The sequence below is a fragment of the Crocodylus siamensis genome, chromosome 9 (assembly GCF_052110815.1).
Source record: "Crocodylus siamensis isolate JL-2025a chromosome 9, ASM5211081v1, whole genome shotgun sequence".
NCBI lineage: Eukaryota > Metazoa > Chordata > Crocodylia > Crocodylidae > Crocodylus > Crocodylus siamensis.
The window spans coordinates 49,379,695-49,398,180 of record NC_143403.1 but is presented as its reverse complement, the minus strand read 5'-3'; the positions used below and the strand labels follow the sequence as shown (position 1 = coordinate 49,398,180).

At 50.0% G+C, this 18,486-nt stretch overlaps 1 protein-coding gene across 2 annotated transcripts in view; it reads left to right on the top strand.

Annotated features, from left to right (window-relative positions):
* The window catches only part of CABP7 (calcium binding protein 7), a 90,411-nt gene that overhangs the window by 61,840 nt on the left and 10,085 nt on the right, over positions 1 to 18,486 (top strand). For both annotated transcript variants that reach the window (XM_090063760.1, XM_090063759.1), the window contains exon 2: positions 11,929 to 12,072. In XM_090063760.1, the coding sequence (XP_089919886.1) occupies positions 11,929 to 12,072 (144 nt within the window). The remainder of the gene's footprint in view (positions 1 to 11,928; positions 12,073 to 18,486) is intronic.

Below are 18,486 nucleotides of genomic sequence, written 5' to 3'. Positions count from 1 at the left end.
ATTTTTCCCAAAATCTTCCCAGAGATGGAGGTCAAGCTGATTGGCCTGTAGTTCCCTGGGTCTACTTTCCTCCATTTCTTGAAGATGGGCACCACATTGGCCTTCTTCCAATCTTCAGGTACTTCACCTAAGCACCACGAGTTCTCGAATATCCTTGCCAGTGGCTGGGCTATGATGCCTGCCAGCTCCTTAAGTAATCTGTCAGGACCAGCTGACTTGAAGGTGTCCAGCCTCTCAAGGTGTTCCTTTACAAGGTCTACAATTGTCCCACATTGTACAATATTCCTGCAGGAGCAAAGCAACCTACAGGAACCTTCTTCACCAAAGGTTTTTAAGGTTGTATAGGAGCAGCTTATCCTATATTAATGCAGAAAGGGTAGACAAAATAGCCTTTAGATCCCTCCCAACCCTTTGATTTTATGAAATGCGCATGCCAGCAATATCCCTGAACACCCTCAGAAACAGCTGGAAGCCAGACTAGTTTAGTAAAACCTCCCCAGAGATTAGATAGAAAATAAATTGTGTCTTTAGATTTCTCAAGTATGTAATTTGGCTTTTAAGGAGAAGATATGTAGTCTTCCAACCTATCAACCTTTGGTCTTGTCCTTTGGTGCAGTTATCCAGGTATTGTAGCTCAGAATAGGAGTAAGGGATGAAGCTGTGTGATTGGACTGAGTATAGTTGCAATACAGCTGTGCCCTTTTCCCTCTTTGCTGAGGTTGCTGTTGTGTTTTCATCCCAGTATAAAACTGTTCTGCAGAGGAACACATGTGAGAGTGGTCATAGAGGAAGAGAGATCTCTCAGGCAGCAGGACCAGCCCAATGGAGGGCCTGGGCCATCATGACCGTGGGCTGGATTCTGTTCATAGTTTCATAGTTGGTAGGGTCAGGGACCTGAGCAGATCATCAAGTCCAACCCCCTGCCATGGCAGGAAAGAGTACTGGGGTCAAACGACCCCAGCAAGGTGATTGTCTAGCCTTGACTTAAAGACCCCCAGGGTAGGAGCCAGCACCACTTCCCTTGGAAGTTGGTTCCAGATCCTAGCTGCCCTGACCGTGAAGTAGCACCTCCTGATATCTAGCTTAAATCTACCCTCTGCCAGCTTGTGACCGTTACTCCTGGTCACTTCTGGCAGTGTTCGGGGGAACAGGGACTTGCCCAATGCCTGCTGGTCCCCTCTGACTAGTTTGTAACAGGCCACTAGATCCCTCCTCAGCCTTCTCTTGTGGAGGCTGGACAGGCTCAGGTCCTGTAGCCTCTCCTCATAAGGCCTGCCCTGTTGTCCCCTGATCATACAAGTGGCCCTCCTCTGGACCCTCTCAATGTTGTCCACATCCCTCCTGAAGTGCGGCGCCCAGAACTGGACGCAGTACTCCAGCTGTGGCCTGACCAGTGCTGCATAGGGGGGAGGATCACCTCCCTGGACCTGCTCGAGATGCATCTGTGGATGCATGAAAAGGTGCGGTTGGCCTTCCTGACTGCGTCCCCACACTGCCAGCCCATGTTCATCTTGGCATCAATGATGACTCCAAGATCCTTTTCTGCCTCTGCAATGATGAGAAGGGAGTTCCCCAGCCTGTAGGTATGGTGCTGGTTCTTCCTCCCCAGATGTATCACCTTGCACTTGTCAGCATTCAATCCCTTCCTGTTCTCATCTGCCCACCCCTGCAACCTGTCTAGGTCCGATTGGAGCCTATTCCTCCCATCTAGCATGCCCACTTCTCCACACATCTTAGTGTCGTCTGCAGATTTGAACAGGGTGCTTTTTGCCCCCTCGTCCAAGTCACTAACGAAGACGTTGAACAGTGCGGGCCCAAGGACCGAGCCTTGGGGGACCCCACTGCCCACATCCCTCCCAGTCAAAAATGACCCATCCACCACCACTCTCTGGGTGTGGCCCTCCAGCCAGTTGGCGACCCATTTGACTGTAGGTGTCGACACCACAGTCCTCCAGGTTTTTAATGAGAACAGGGTGAGAGACAGTGTCAAAGGCCTTCCGAAAGTCCAGAAAGACTACATCCACTGCTACCCCTTCATCTAAGGATTTTGTGCCCTGGTCATAGAAGGCCACCAGGTTGGTCTGACAGGACCTGCCTCTAATGAACCCATGGTGGTTGCCTCTAAGCATGCAATCCCCTGCTGACCCCTCATGGACATGTGCCAGAATAATTCTCTCAAAAACTTACCCAAGATCGAGGTAAAATTAACTGGCCTATAGTTTCCCAGGTCCTCCTTCCTCCCTTTTTTGAAAATGGGAACCACGCTGGCCCTCTTCCAGTCCTCTGGCACCACACCAGAGCACCGTGAGTGCTTGTAAAGCTGTGCCAGGGGTCACGCAATGACCTCAGCTAATTCCCTCAGCACTCTGGGGTGGAGATTGTCAGGACCTGCTGATTTAAATATGTCCAGTCCTCCAGAAGTTCCCTGACTAGGTCCTCACTGACCCTTGGCCTAGGTGCACCTCCCCTGGGGCCTGAGGAGGGGGGCAGTAGGGGGCCTGATCTGGTTCCTGCTCAGGAAAATAGAGGCAAAGAAATTGTTAAAAAGTTTAGCTTTGTCATCTGGTGTGATGACCAAATTTCCTAGTGCGTCTTGCAGGGGCCCCACATTACCCGGTACCTTCTTTTTGCCCCCTATGTATTTAAAAAAGGACTTCATGTTGTCCTTGATCTGGGTAGCTAGTCCCAGTTCCATCTCCGCCTTGGCCTTCCTGACTGCCCCCCTGCAGCCCCAAGCAACCAAGGTATAGTCCTCCCTGGTGATGGCCCGTCCCTTCCATTGGGTGTACACCTCCCTTTTAGCTAGACCTTCCTGGATACTTTTGGTGAGCCATGGGGCCTTTTGCGCCCTCTTTCTCCCTTTGATCCATGATGGGATTACCTCCCTTTGCTTGGAGGATCATCTCCTTAAGGAGCAACCAGTCTCCTTGGACACCTGGCTCCTCTCCCCCCCGGGACCTCAGTGCCTCCCCGACTATTCTCCTTAGCTCATTGAAGTTTGCCCTCCTGAAGTCCAGGGCTGCTGCCTTGCTGCAGGCCTTTGCCACCTTGCGCTGGATGGTGAATTCCAGCAGGCGATGATCGCTGTCGCCCAGGTGGTCGAGCACCCACAGCCCCCTCACCAGGTCGTCACCTGTGGCCAGCACCAGGTCCAACAAGACGCCTCCCCTGGTGGGGCTGTGCATCTCCTGGGTTAGATGGAGGTCCTATATTTCAGCTAGGAACCTATGTGAGCGGTCAGACCTGGCTGACTGCTCTTCCCAGCAGATGTCTGGAAAGTTCAGGTCACCCATGATGACCACGTCCTTTGACCTAACTTCCTCCATGAGCTGACCCAGAGCACTTCAGTGTGCCCCTCTTCTGACCTCGTGCTACTTGATGAGGATGTGTATTCCTCCTTGATGTAGAGTGCCACACCCCCGCCTTTCCTCCCTGTCCTGTCCCTCCTGTACAGCCTATAGCCCTTGATATTCATTGCCCTGTCATGCATCGGGTCCCACCGTGTTTCTGTGAGCCCCACTATGTCTGGGTTGGTGTCAGCTAGCAGGAGGGTAAGTTCCTCCTGCATGTTCCCCATACTATGAGCGTTTGTGTAGAGGCATTTGAGGCCTCCTGAAGATGTGTGCACTGGCCCCCTAATCTCAGTACTGCCCTGGCCCCTGTTTGTTACCTGGGTATTTGTTCTGTTCGTCGTCGGTCTAGGCTGGGCTGTACTTGTGTGTGCTGCTTGGTTTAGCAATCCAGTATTCAGTGGAGAGCAAGTCCAGGGTGTTGAGGGATGGAGTTTTGTGCTTGTGGCAGTGGGCTGTTACAAAGCAGATTGGCAGCTGCATTGGTCCTGGTTTCTCACTGCATGGGACTTCATCCTGACACTGCATTGCAACAGATGAGCTGGGAGGCCCCAGCTGTGCAGTTCACTGTGGCCAAAACTGTGTCTGACAGGATGGGGTGTGGTGGTCTGGCCAGGCACAGAGGGAAGTGCTGGCATTTTGTGCTACCCTGGTATTTGGGGAGCCAGCAGTACAGAAGATCTGGCAGGATCCTGAGGCAGCAATTGAACTCGCAACTAACAGAAAGGTTCCCTCAAGAGCAGGGGATGGAGTAGGAGGGGAAAGTCTTCATAGCTTTTTCCTCCTCCTACCAGCATTGCCTCAGTCTCACCATGTTCAGCTTTTGCCACTTCCTCCAGGTTGGGTTGTCTCAGTCTGTGGAAACTGCTCAGTGCTCAGGTGGGTCTGCTCAGTTTAGGGCTCTAGAGAGTCTAGACATCTTGCAAGCTGGGTACTGCTCTTCTGGTCCTGCTGGTTCTGAGCAGGTTACCACATCATCCAATATGGGGTTGATCATACAGGACCAGGTCTTAGGCAGTCTTGCCTAATGGTTATGCCACTAAGAATGGTGGGGGCAGGGGCCAGTCAGATTTCAAGAGCCAAATTACTAGGGCTTGAGGGAAATCCAGGAGTAGAGTCCATAATAAAGGCCAGGGTCAGGATCCAGGTATCAGATGCTCAGTTACCAAATCAGAGGGACAATCCACAGGGTGAAGTCTGAGAACAGAGCCATACTTGGGTCAGGAGCCAGGAAACAGATCCTCAGGGAAATCCAAGGCCACAATCCAGAAACAAGCCAGAACCAGGGTCAGGAACCAGATGGCTGACCACAGCAGACTAGGTCAGAACTGTTGACTGGCTTGGAGTCTGCTGACATAGGTGGAACTAAATGGGTGACTGCACTCCAGCAGTCAATTGGGAATCCAGCCTAGGCTGCCAAGGCAATTAGCCCTAGCTGGCCTGCCTGATTAGGGATTCTGATCTTTGTGACATAAGAAAATAAACCCTGACAGTGTGGGTTTTCAGGCTGGAAGTCACCAACATGTAGCAGAGGGTCCTGACTTCTATGATCAGGTGATATATCACCTGGACAAGGGAGAAGAGATTGATGTCATATATCTGGACTTTAAAAAAGCCTTTGATCTGGTGTCCCGTGATCTCATGGAAAAATTGGCCAACTGTAGCCTCAGCTACATCACAGTCTGATGGCTGGGGATTTGTCTCCGAGGTCAAACCCAGAGAGTGGTAATTGTCAGGTGATCACCAAGTACGGACGCACACCACTGCACCCAGTTGACATTCCTTTCACGTGCTGACCCCAGTCAGCATGGTTGGGTTGGTTCTCTCTCTCTCTCTCTCTCTCTCTCTCTCTCTCTCTCTCTCTCTCTCGCTCGTATCTCTCCTGCCACGACTTTGGTGGTTTGCATAAAGGCGGGGAGGGGTGGTGACTCCCCGACCCAACAATGACTGGCACCTAGTTCATGTTGCCAGGTCCAGTTCCGGCACAAAAAGAAAAAAAAACGGGAATCAAAAAAAGAAAAAAAACTTGTCATCAATGCCAAGTTCCCTCCCCAACTGCAGGGACTCAATGCAACCCTTCTCTTTACTTGTCTTCACCCCAGACATTTAGCTGCCCGAGTTGTGGATAAGTGGGGCTCTTTTCCTTCCTTTGTAACTGCTGCTGCACCGGCTTAATTGACCTCCCACAGAGATCAATTAGCACAAAAAACCCACAACAATGAAAGCGCCTCTTTTTCTTCTCTCTCTCTTTTTTTTGTGAGAGCTCCTCCAAGCTTGTAAGACCAGATCGGTCTCTTGCCCCATTCCTGGGGACTTCAGTTTTGGGCAGCGGATGGCTACCACCCTACCTGCCCGTGTCATCCTGTCCATTCACTCACTTCCCACCTGGTTCCCCTCTCCGTCCTGGAAATAGACCCAGCCGCTTAATTATGCCAATCCCCCTCACCTGGCGAGGTGGTAAAGTCAAGCCGGGGCAGATCAGGAGCTCCCACTGTAGTGTGGCCACACTGCTCCAGCTGGGCATGTGCTCTTGGGCGGGGAACCACCCTGGGTAAGTAGTCTCCAGTTCTTCACAGTAATTGATGGAAGTAAATCATCATGGTGCACCATGACCAGTGGTGTCCCCCAAGGCTCCGTCCTTGAACCTGCACTCTTCAACATCTTTATTAATGATGTGGTCATTAGTGTCAGAAGTGGACTGGCCAAGTTTGCTGATGACACCAAACTCTGGGGTAAAGCATTCACAACTGAGGATAGGCTGGTGATCCAGGCCAACCTCAACAGGCTCAGAAAATGGGTGGCTAAAAACCTGGTGACATTCAATACCAAAAAATGCAAGGTACTCCACCTTGGGAAAAAAAACCCACATCACACTTATAGGTTTGGCAGTGCTACACTTGCTAGCACCATGGCTGAAAGGGACTTGGGGGTCATGATTGAACACAAGATGAACATGAGCCACCAATGCGATGTTGCAGCTGGTAAAACAAACAAAAGCCTGGCTTGCATCCATAGATGCTTCTCAAGCAAATCTCAGGATGTCATCCTCCCGCTGTACTCAGCCTTGGTGAGGCCGCAGCTGGAGTACTGCATCCAATTCTGGGCTCCACAATTTAAAAGGGATGTGGAGAAAAGCTTGAGAGAGTCCAGAGGAGAGCCACGTGTGTGGTCAAAAGGCAGGAGAACTGGTGCTATGATGAGAGGCTGAGAGCCATGGGACTCTTCAGCCTGGAAAAGCGCAGGCTCAGGGGTGACCTTACCTACCTAAGGGTGTCATGGAATTTCCATCAATGGGAGCCCTTCAGTCCAAGTGAGACATCTTTTTAAAAGCTATGCTGTCACTTACACCTTCCCCCAGTCCCTTCAGCGTGTAACTTTTACCAGTGTAGACCTCACTGAATGCAGTCCATTGAACTTTACACTCAGGTTCTGTTGCATCAGTTTGCTGCAAAGGGCAAGAATAAGTTAGACTGACCAGGAAGAGAAGGGTCAAGCCCTTCATTCTCACAGCCCTCATCTGGTATGAAAATGATTCCCCTCTCTCTGTCCTGAAGCATAAAAATTAACTTTGTATTTATGTAGGTCATTCATGAAGATATTAAATGAGATCTTCATAAGATCACTGCCATGCTCAAGCAGACACCTCCATGTGGTTCAGTCTAGTACCATTCAAATGCTACCTTTGGCTTACAGTCCCTCAACCAAGTTTCTAGTCTGTATCAGCACTCTTAACCAAGCCAAATTCATTTTACAGATAACATTTCATGAGAGGCTCTGTTAAACATTTTACTGAAATCCTTCTGTATTATAGGAGCTGCATTCTCTTCATCGACTAATTTGCCATTATATTAAAAGCAAACAATCAAGCTTACATAGCAAGATTTGTTCCTTTATAACCCATTCTGCTTAATTGCTCACAGTTTCTTGCTCTACTTGCCCTAGTGATTTTTTTTTCTTCATATGTGTAGTGTTTAGGATTGCAGACATTGATGGGTTGCTAATGGTTAGAATCACCCTTTTTTTTTTCCAGTCAAACTCAAATTCTGCTTGCAGTGATAATGAGTGGGTAGGTTTTTTAGCTGATTCCCTTAACACCAAGGGATAGTAGCAAACGGAGCTAGAAGAGACCTCAAGAGATCTTTAGTCCAGGGCTGTCCAACTTCTGAGTGGCCACAGACCACATCCCACTTCCCCCTCCAGGGTAATGGCAGGAAGCAGAAGCTGGAGGAAGGAGAGGAAGCCTGGAGACTCTGGTGGCCGGGGAAGGGGGCTGGAGGGTGTTTACAGCATAAACAGGAGCAGTCAACAGATAGCCAGGAGCAGCATCCAAACCCTGGGGAGGCCATGGTGGGAGTCTGTGGGCCACCAGTTGGACAGCCCTGATTCTAGTCCAGCACTCTGCCTCAAGGTCACTGATGCCCACGATCTGCAATACTGGTTACTTACATTCATGAAGCCCTTTCATCCCTAGCATGAGTCTTGCGGTGTTGTGCAGCACTTCGCGGATGGGAGTGGAAATGTGTAGCTGCTATCCATGCTGTACCTGTTCCCTGGACATGGGCTCGGGGCTGTGAATCCAGCATCTTCCATCAGCATTGAATTCCCTTGAAAGAGGGAGAGCTGAAGGCTCACATTGTGCAACTTCTAATTTATGTTTATGTTCCTCTTTATTTCAAATGGCCAATTTCTCACTTGATTTATTTGCTCTTTTACTTTCTTTCATTTTTCTTCCCTCTAGAAAAGCCAGAGAGGGAGAAAGATGAGGTCAAGACACAGAATAGCCAAGTGGTTAAGGCAATCCCCAAAGCAGCGGGAGTTACAGCTCTGCTAAGAGAGGCCAGGATTTGAACCTGGATACCCCATATCACTTTAGTCACAGGGCTATTAGATCTGTCTTGGAACCATTCTTAGAGCTGTTTACTTAGTGTAAACCCTTACATATTTATTGGGTAAATGGCAGTGACTACAGCCTAGTGAGCAGTGTACTCACCTTGGACGTGGTCACTGCCATGTGCTTACAATCAGCAGCTTTAATCAGGGAAAAGAAGGACTTGCATCTGGCCCTTCTTCATCCCAAAGCAGCCTCTGGTCCCTGGCCATCCTGTGGTTATGGACCACCTTTCAACAGAACAAAAACAAAATCTGAAACCTCAGCTGTTTTCATGAAACAGATGCCATTTTCCATTCAGATCTGTCTGGGCTCTTCTGGCTGTGAAGCAGGGACCATAAAGCTCCAGGATGCAATAGTGTCTCAGTGGTGGATGCTCTCCTGGGTTATCATGGATGTGATGTCATGCCTCAGTGCTGTGGTGCCTGGGTGTTGCACTGCGAAACAGTAGAGGGGATACAGTCCTGCCTCAGTTCAGGAGGTGCCCAGGTGCTATAGCAGAGCAATGCAGTCATGTGCTGTTGCTGGAGGCTCCCACATGCTGGGCTGTGACAGAACCAGGATTGCTGTTGCGTCTCGGTGGCAAATGAGCCACCGAGATTCCCTGCTGTAGTCCAGGCAGGAAGGAGTCAAGGCAAAGACCTTGCAGTGTAGGTTGGTATCTGAATCTCTTTCCCTGAGAACCTGGTATAATTCTTCTTATCGACATTTATGGTTATGGAAACAGTAATTGAGGGGAGCTATAACTGTGTGTGCTCACTGGCCATGCCAGCACATCCCCATTCCCACGTGCCCGGGGTCCTAAGTGGCCAGTCAGGACTGTCTCTCCCAGAGGGAAATCCTCGGGATGAGGCTTGACTCATCCCTGGATCATCACCTGCTCCTTCCTCAAAGTCACCTTCCCAAGGGGGCAGAACTTCTGTAACAGGTGGGATCATGGCCTTCGGAGCACTCGGTGTCCCTGGGGATCCAGGCTGGATGCAGGTGCTGATGTGCTTGAAAGCCACTCAGCTGGATGAAGGTGCTGCCATCTCTATATAATGTATATGCTCTACTCTGGGTATAGAGTTCCCAGCCCTTGTGTGTACTGCAGGGGAGTTGCCTCTCCGACAGCTGAGTAGACAGGGTAGAGGGTGGGAGCTGTGCTGGAAGGCTACAGAGGAACTAGGCTGTGGAGAGGGCATGGGCCAGCAGGCCAAGGGAGTAAAAGCAGATGTGATGGAAGGGTACAGAAGGCAGAAAGGAGCTAGCAGGAGAGAGAAGGAGGAAGGGCACAGGGTGAGGAAGGCACAGAGGATAGGGAAGAAGTTCATAAGTGTGCTGGTGTGGGTAGGGAGAGAGAAAGGGGCAGGAAAGGGGCAAGGGGAACTGCTACCTGAATATAAGTGTGGTGTATCACCAGGATCAGGTGAGAGAGCCACAGGTAGGAAGAGATCTAAGGTGATTGAGAGTTCTCTCCCAAGGCCCAAACTGAAATGTCAGTCCCCTTTGGGTGCCTATAATGCATCCTCTTTCCTCTCAAGCCCTACAAACTGGCAGGTGGATGCAGCTCTATGTTGCTCTGAGCCTATGTACCAGAGCAGAAGGCTCAGGGTCCAACAGGGTGAGGTGTGAGAGATACTATAATCTCTCCAAGGTGACTGACCCCACTGGCCTGGCATTTGTGGGGTGTGATGGCAGTCAGGGAGAGAAGGGAGGTCAGATGCCAAATGCACTGCTAGTGCCCATACACTCACCCCTGCGTACACATCTTTACACGGGCACATGACTCCCTTGTGCACACAAAGTACATCAAAACACATACACCTCCATGCAAATATTCACTCGTTCTCACACATGGACACAGATTCATTCTCATGTCATGCTGACACCCACATACAAATACCAGGCAGTCCCATTAATTCGCTTGATCTCCTGTGCACACGCGTGTGTGCGTGCAAGCACACACACACACACACACACATTCTCTCTCTCTCTCTCTCTCTCTCTTCTCCTTAGCAGATTCCCTGGGAGTCCTTTGGGCATGTCCCTGCTCTAGAAATGCAATGTCTAGTTATTAATTAGAATAACAGTAATGGGAAATGAGAGATAATTACAGACAAGTGCCCAGAGAGCAGCTGATGAGATAGGGAGGCTGATAGTTAAGTAAAGACATAACGCTGCCTACAAACTTAATCGCCTGCATGGAATGAGGAGGGTGTCGTTGTGTTCACACACATTGTGTTTGCGGCACAGCTCTCCAGCTAAGGCCAACTTCCTCCAAGCCTGAGAGCTCCCACAGAGCATTTGTGCCTTTGTTCTGCCCTCCAAAATGATGGGTCCTGATGGGTCCTGTATGTGTCACATAACCACCTGGCTGCTTTAGCCCCTGCTCTCCTTACAAATTAGGCCTTGTTACAAAGCCCTTTCTAAACAACAAAAAGTTTGGACTGAAGCCATCATGCATGGCTAAGAGTGTTGAGACCTACAGGGCGCCCCCAGCTCTGCCATCAACTTACTGCACGACCTTGGACATGTCACTTTCCCTCCTGGTGCCTCAGTTTACCCATTTGTAAAATAGGGACAATGATCTGGACCCTCCTAGGCAGATGTTTTACAATTTATGCATTAAGGGCCTGCTCATTGCAGCTGAATGATCGGACCCAAGAAGCTGCTCTATACTGCTAAAAATGATGAGATCTAATTCCCTTTATTAGTCCTATTTTTACTTTCCTCTAAAATTTACACAGAAGGACACCTAGATCTGGGAATTGGTCGCCTTGCTGTGGGTCTGATATATCTGTTTCCTATCAGCTCTCATGTACATAGAATAAAGGGTTCTGTCAAAGCCAGCTGGTGCAGGCTGTGGGTGTTGGGTGCTCATGGTTTGAAAAGTCACATAGACTTTATTTTTCAAAATGTTGTTCACTCTTCATTTAAGAACTCCACCAGGTGCAGGTGGAACAACATGGACACTGCTCTATGTTTTTAGAAATGAATCTATTAAAATGTGATAAGACTATTTCAATGGTCTGCATCTAAATGGCAGGTGCTGGCTATTGGCAAAAGGCAATTAATATACTAAACTACCAGGGAATCCAACACTTGCAAGAAGATTTGACAGAAATCATTGTGACAATGCTACTATTGTGCCCAGTCCAGCCAAGTCATGGCTGCCGGAATAATTTTTAAGACTGGTGGCTTAGTTCTTTAGAAAATGTTTTTCTAATGGCATGTACTTGCTGTAGACAGAATGCCATTCAAAGAAGAAGGGAGGTTTAAGGAAACTCACCTTGGACTTTGTTCAATTCAGGACCTCAGTTCAGTTCCCTACTCTGCCACAGACTTCCCTTGCCACCTGGGAGATTCCCTTCACTTTATTTCCCCATCTGTGTAATGAGAAGAATGGCTCATTCTGCACAGAAAGGTTGGGAGGATTCAATCCATTAAAGGCTGGTATGGGAGTTGAGTGAGAGTCCTCCGTGAATAGAAGACACCAAGATGAAGCTGTGCTTTCCCACTGGGAGATACTACCCAGACAAGGCAGCTGATTCTTCCAGTGAGTTTGGCAGCCGGGTCTGATTTGCTTTGGGGAGGAGGAGGGAATCTTGTTTCATGTCTGTGCTTATTCCTTGGGGTCAGAGCCAGGACTATGGTGCATGATGGGGCAAACCAGCTGCTGAGCATATTTGCTCTCCTCCCTCCCTGCAGAAATCCGGGAAGCCTTCAAGGTGTTCGACCGTGATGGGAATGGCTTCATCTCCAAGCAGGAGCTGGGCACAGCCATGAGGTCTCTGGGCTACATGCCCAATGAGGTGGAGCTGGAGGTCATCATCCAGCGGCTGGATATGGATGGTAAGCCCTGTCCTCTCATTCTTCTCGGGACTGTCATAGGTCTTGGGAACTTTCCGGGTCCCACCTCTGTTTCAGGCAGCATCTTCCAGGGGCCTATGGATGGCAAGGCAGGACAGAGCTGTGCTGTGCAGGGCGGGGAGCTTCGTATGCCCTCCAAGATCCCCCCCATCCCCTCAGGTTCCTTTCTCTCTCCTCTTTCAGCCCTTTCCCATCACCCTTCTTTCCGTCTGTGCTGCCTCTGATCCTATCTCCTCTGCTTTCAAGTCATGTGGTAAATTCAACCCTGGCTTGGAAGTCGGAAAGCCCACCAAAGGGAGGCAGCCATCACAGTCCTGCTGGGGCTATACCACATGGGTACTACCTCCCACTAATGGATGCAGCAGGATTGTGAGCAGCTGTGGTCAGCCTGGGAGATCAGGAAAAGGGGAGGTGAGCCCAGAAATACCTTGGGAGTGATCCCCCAACCCAAATATTGAGGCCCACCATTGTGTGCAATGTGCACTCCCTCATGTCAGCATGGAGGAGGAGAAGTAGCAGAGCAGGACCCTGCCCTGCACAAAGTGGCGCTTCCCTCTCCCTCTCCATTAAATGACTCACCCGCTCTCAGACCAGCCATCTTTCCCTCTCTCCCCCCTTTTCTCTGCTGTTTTTCTCCATCCTTCTCTTTCCCCATTCTCATGTTTGCTCTCTCTCCATTACCCCTCTTTCTTTCATTTTCTCCCTCTTTCCCCATCACTCATCCTCCATCTCCCTCATTCACTGTCTCCATCTCATCCCACAGTATGTATCTGTTTCCCTCTGCTTTCTGACACTCCCTGCCAAGCCCACCCCCCAGACATACAGGCAGTCCCCATTGACAAGAAACTCCCACAGATGCATCCTGCAAGAGAAGAATTATGGCCCTTATCTCTGTCCTTCTCCTTATCTGTCTTGTTCCCTCCATCTCTCTCTCCCTTGCGCTGTGCTCCATTCTCTCCCCCTCTGCCTCCAGCTTAGCTTGTATGGGAATGAATATAATATCACTGCTGTAAAAGGTGACAGCACCATGAAATACACTCAGGTGCCCGAGTAGGGCTGTGATTGTCTAGGATGGGACGTGCTTTCAGAGCTGCCTTCCTCTGCAGCCACTCACTACCTCTGCCCTCTGCAGAGGAGTGTGCTGCACTGTAGGCTAGCTAGACCTTGTCTCTGAGTAACTGGACCAGCGTGGAAGAAGAATGCAGCTGATCTGCAGCCCGTGGGGTGCAGTTCCTTCCCAGTTTTGTTACCATCTCCTCGTTCCAAGCACATGATCTGTTTTTACACTGCTATATTTTAAATGCTTGTTAAAGAGACAGGAGGTGGCCAGTTTAAAATCTAGTATTCAGATTTTGCAACAGGATTTACAAAATCCTAATAGGAACAGAAACATTTATATAACATACAGCAGATACGTGTACCTTATCACCCTCCAATGACTCATCCATCACTGGATAAGTAGCCTACTATGGCTACTAGCAAATGTTATTACTTCTTGAGAGAGAGAGTAGTAGAGAGCTGTGCAATAGATCTGAAAGGGCTCTAGCTGTACTGAAGAGCCATGGCAGGGGCAGCTGCTTGTGTACAGGTGTATGTTTTTATTTGAATGAAAGTGATGTTTGAAACCAGATTTCCTTTTACAGTATATGGGAAACACGAGCATCATTTAGTCTAGGTTTGTTAGTGCACAGTACAGAAGTGGGGCAGGGCAGCTGGGCACCAGGGTCAGAGGCCATGCAGGGGGGGACCAATGACTTCTGGCTGCTGATGCCCATGATGTGACTGTGCAGCTGCATGGCAGCTGCTATTTTTCTGCCCCTCCTTTAAGTCAGCATCCAGGGCTACAGCCCTGGTCACCTGCCTTCATTTTGTTACCGATGTAATAGCTCCCTCCTGCCCACAACTCTCAGAACAGGATCTGTCAGGCAGTCAGCATCCTGCTCCATGACAGCTGGGTCCAAGCGAGGACGCAGAAGGACCTGGTTAGTAGCCTCGGGAAGCCAGAAGGAACTCCAGGGTCTGTCTGCACTCAGAAGCCTCGCTGTAGCATTCCCTTTTCAGTCCTTATGGTTGCCCTCTGTCCTGCTGTGAGCACCAGGAGGCCTCTCACTTCCCCTTGTCTAACTCCGCGTACCAGGCAGCACAGTGTCAAGCGTCTTGTGCTATTATCATGGCTGAACTCCTCCCAGAACTTGCTCCCTCTCCTTCATCACTGTAACTTTCTCCCCTGAAGACTAACCCATGGGTGCCTGCTCTAATGACAGCTCCACCCTCTTCCAGCAGTCTTCTCTTTTCCCCTACCCCACTGCTGCAGAGGCACTCTTCTAGGTCCAGCATCTCCTTCCCTACCTTCACCTTTTACTGCAGCTGCCTCCTGTTGTCCTCAGCTCCTCATATTCCTGTCCCCAAACCCTGAGACTCTCTCTACTTCCTGCCTTCCAGGCATCTTCTTCTCACCTGCTGCAAACCTCTCCTTGCACCCCAAGTCTTCCCAAAAGCCTTCTTTCACCCTCTCTTCTCCCCCAGGGAGAAGGAATGTCCTTCCGCTCATTCTCCAGCCCTAGGTCTTGTCTCTTTCTCACCTCCACTGGGCAAGGCAGACAGTATCTCTGCTGCTACATTTGTACTAAGCCAGTGTCCCTACAATGTTCTATGAATATCTACTATAATTATTAATCATCATCACCATCATGTCCGCTATAATGCTGGGCTGTTACCAGTGTGCAGCCTGGTTCTCACAGACTGCAAATAATCAGGTGTCCTTTCTCCAGCCCAGCTCTACCACCTGGGCTTTGCTCTGATGCACTCCTGACAGCCCAGCCTCTCTGGACAGTCAGAAGTACATCCGGTGTCCCAGTCAGGGCCACAGGCTGACAGGTGTCCTAGTTAGAGCCAGGGCTTGACTTCAAGGTGAGCAGCCATATGCCTGAGACCTAGAGCTGTCAGATACGTTTCCTTGCAACAGCTGATACTGTTACTGATATAAGCTGCAGGGAGTGTGCTGCCAGCAGCACCCCTGCTAGCAATACCTCTGGGAGGAGTATGAATATGAAACCCTGGTCTCAGGTCTTGGCAGGTATATAAAGGAGGAATCTTGGGGTGCGATATGGCAGGTAGGTAAAGGAAGGACTTGGGGCTGCACCTCCAGAAGTCACAGCACTAATCAAAGGGGTCTTAACATAGTTTTGAATTCTCTGTGCCCTTGAGATTCTGGACCCTTCTGGGGTTGAGTGGCCCCTGGTATAAACTACAGCAGCTGAGGGGTTGCTTTACTTCATAGCTGCATCCTCAGAGCTACCTCCATGCTTTTTAGTGGTTTGGACCCTGCTATTAAATAGAACAGCCCAGGTGGTGCTCTAGTTTCCAGCTGCTTCCTAAGAGCTGCTTGAGGGCTCCTCCATTGCCTGAAGCATCCAGCATCTGCACAGCAGCATGCTTGTGTTATGGATATTCCCTTTCCCTGGTCTCAGTATCCTCACTATGCCAAGGATTGCAGTGTGTGGCTGCTTACAGCAGCCCTATCCCATACCTGTAATGGGAAAATTCGCCCTCAACCCCTTTGCTGCACAGCTCAGCCCCTGTATGCTGCCGCAGCATTGCTTAGGGGCAGGGGAGAGGGACAGAACCACGCCCTTTACTTTGCCCACATGGGATGGGATTCCTGTCTCACTGCTACAGGTGTAAATGCAGAGCAACTCCACTGTACAAAGAGAGAATGACTGCGAGCAGAACCAGCCTCCCTCATTGCTGGATCACATTGGAGCCTGTTCCCATCACTCTTTACTGATCCTCTTAAACAGCTTGTTAATTTATTGGATTTTTTTTTTCTTCTAAAAGCCTTTTGGGCAGGGCTGCCAAGTCATCAGCTCCCTTCATTATTCATTTTTAGTGCTGGCTTGACAGCCCTGGAGACCAAAGTCCTTTTTATCCACAAGACAGATCCAGCACAGGCAAATGCAGGGCAAGTAGCACAGTGCATTTGCCCCGGCCATATAGATCAGCCATGCCACAGGGACTCCGGTTCCAGAGAGAGCTGACTTTCAGGGATCATTGGTACTTGGCTGGTGCTACAAAGTAGCTTGTTAATGCAATTCATGGGAGAAAGGGAAGTTATGCTGCAAAGCCCCATTCCCTTGGATCTAGTGTGGGAGCATTTCTGGGCCCAGTGCAGCCCCACCCACAGCCCCACAACCTATTCATCTTCCCTCTTCCCAAGATCTTTATCCTGCAGAACAGAGTCATCACATGATGATACAAAGCTGTGTTCAGTCGAGTCCACTGAAGGTGCAGGCAGCATGAAGTTGCTCTGAAGATTTCAGGTTAGGGCAGCAGCATGTATAACCACCCTTCTGGCCTCCCTGAAGGAAGAGGAGCACAGTCGAAAAGTATGGTTTTAGTTTCTCATGCCAGGCCTCATCACACAGCCTGGGGAGGATCTTGACCCACCAAGATGGGACCAGGACGTGACCCCTTAGAGTATGGCATGTCCTGATTCTAGCCCTTTATAGGAGCCAGCTAAGTTTGTTCCAGGAGCAAGGGGCTCCACCCGCACCAGCAGCCAAGCCGCGAGAAATACAGCCATGCACTTGTGATGGAATGACTGCATGCACAAATACAGACTGGGGAATGGCTGGCTAGGCTGCAATACAGCAGAGAAGGATCTGGGGGTTACAGGAGCCCTTAAGTTGAATATAAGCCAACAGTGTATTCCTGCTGCAAAAAAGCCAACAGCAAGCCTGTCTACATGTGTTATTAGTGCATGGTAAGATTACTGGGCATCAAAAAAGAAGTAGTAAATAGCCTCCAGGGAAAGGGTCTACATGTGCACTGGCTTGGAAGCAAATTTGTTCTCAACTGGAGCAGGTAAGACAGGGATGTTCCTGCCCCTTTGTCCTGTTCTGCCCCTTTGCAGCAACCAAGGGGAGCTCTAGGCCCCCCAGGTGCCAGCCTGAGGCTGGCAAGGAGCAGAGGGCTGGTCCCAATCCCCACATGGGGGGAGAGAGCTGTCCCAGCAGCTGGGACTGCTGCATCCCAGCCATGTGGTGATCAGACCCAATCCACATGTGATCGGGTGCCTGGCAGCCACGTGGGGATTGGAGGGGATCCCAATCCCCACATGGTGGTGAGACGCATACTCTCCTGATCCCCACATAGCTGTCCCCACCAGACAGGGACACCTCTCTCTGCCACATGGGGATCAGGTCCTGACCCACGCCCCACCTGACTGGAATGCAACAATCCTAGCTGCCAGGACAGCTCTCCTGGCCACGTGGGGATCAGGATGGTCCCGATCCCCATGTGGCAGAGTGACAGCTCCCCTTCAGCTAGCACAGTTCCCACCACATGGAGCGTAGCCAGGCAGCAGTAGGTCCCCTGCTGTCTGGGCTGACCAGGAGCAAATTATGCCTGGCCAGCATCTACACATGCATTGCTATGCAGTTGCTAATGGACAGTTAATCTACTAGCTGTATTTTCAGGTAGTAGATAACTGTGCATTAGCCTATTTTACTGCACAATAGCCTAGCACACAGTTAAACAGTGATGCTTTACTGTGCAGTAGATTAGTCTACTGTGCGGTAAAGCATCTCATGTGGCCACAACCAGTGATTCTTCCACTCTGTTCATCACTTGGTGAGGGCCTCAGCTGGAGTAGTGTCCTGTCTTGAGCTCCACACTTCAAGAACGATATGAACAGTTTAGAAAGAGTCCAGTCCAGAGCAGCAAAAATGATTGCAGGCCTGGGAAGCAAGATGTATGAGGAAAGGCTAAAAGACCTAGAATTATTTAGTTTGGAGACGAGAAGACTGAGGGGGATTTGCTAACAGTCTTCAAATACCTGAAGAGTGATTATAGAAAGGATGGAGATTAGAAGGAACTTTCTGACTACGAAGGTGGTCAAGCACTGGAACAGGCTGCCTAGAGAAGTTGTAGCATCTTATCTCTGGACATTTTCTAGGCCAGGTTATCTTGGCTGGGATGCTTAAGTCAGGGAATGGGATGATCATGGGGCAGGACTAGATGACCTCATGAGGTCCCTTTCAGCCCTACTTTCCTGTGACCCTATGATGAAGAATGACTAAGAGCTGGGGTAAAGATGGGGCACATGGTATTGGGAGCCAAACACCACCCATTTCCAGTGGAAATTCAACCAAAGCTTGTCAACTTCTTTCCCACCTTATCTGGTTAACCTTAGTGGTGTCCTGTTTCCCCTAGTAGCAACATTTCTCCTGCAGCATTAGAGGTGCTGACTGGACTTTCCATCTTCCCTGGTTCCTACCCTGGGATGCTGATCTCTGGCTCAGCCCTTGCTGTGAGGCTCAGGCCTCACTAGTGAAGTGTGACTGAATTTCTCATTACCTTTTGCTGGCTGTGGTTCACAGAGCCCTCAGATCTATG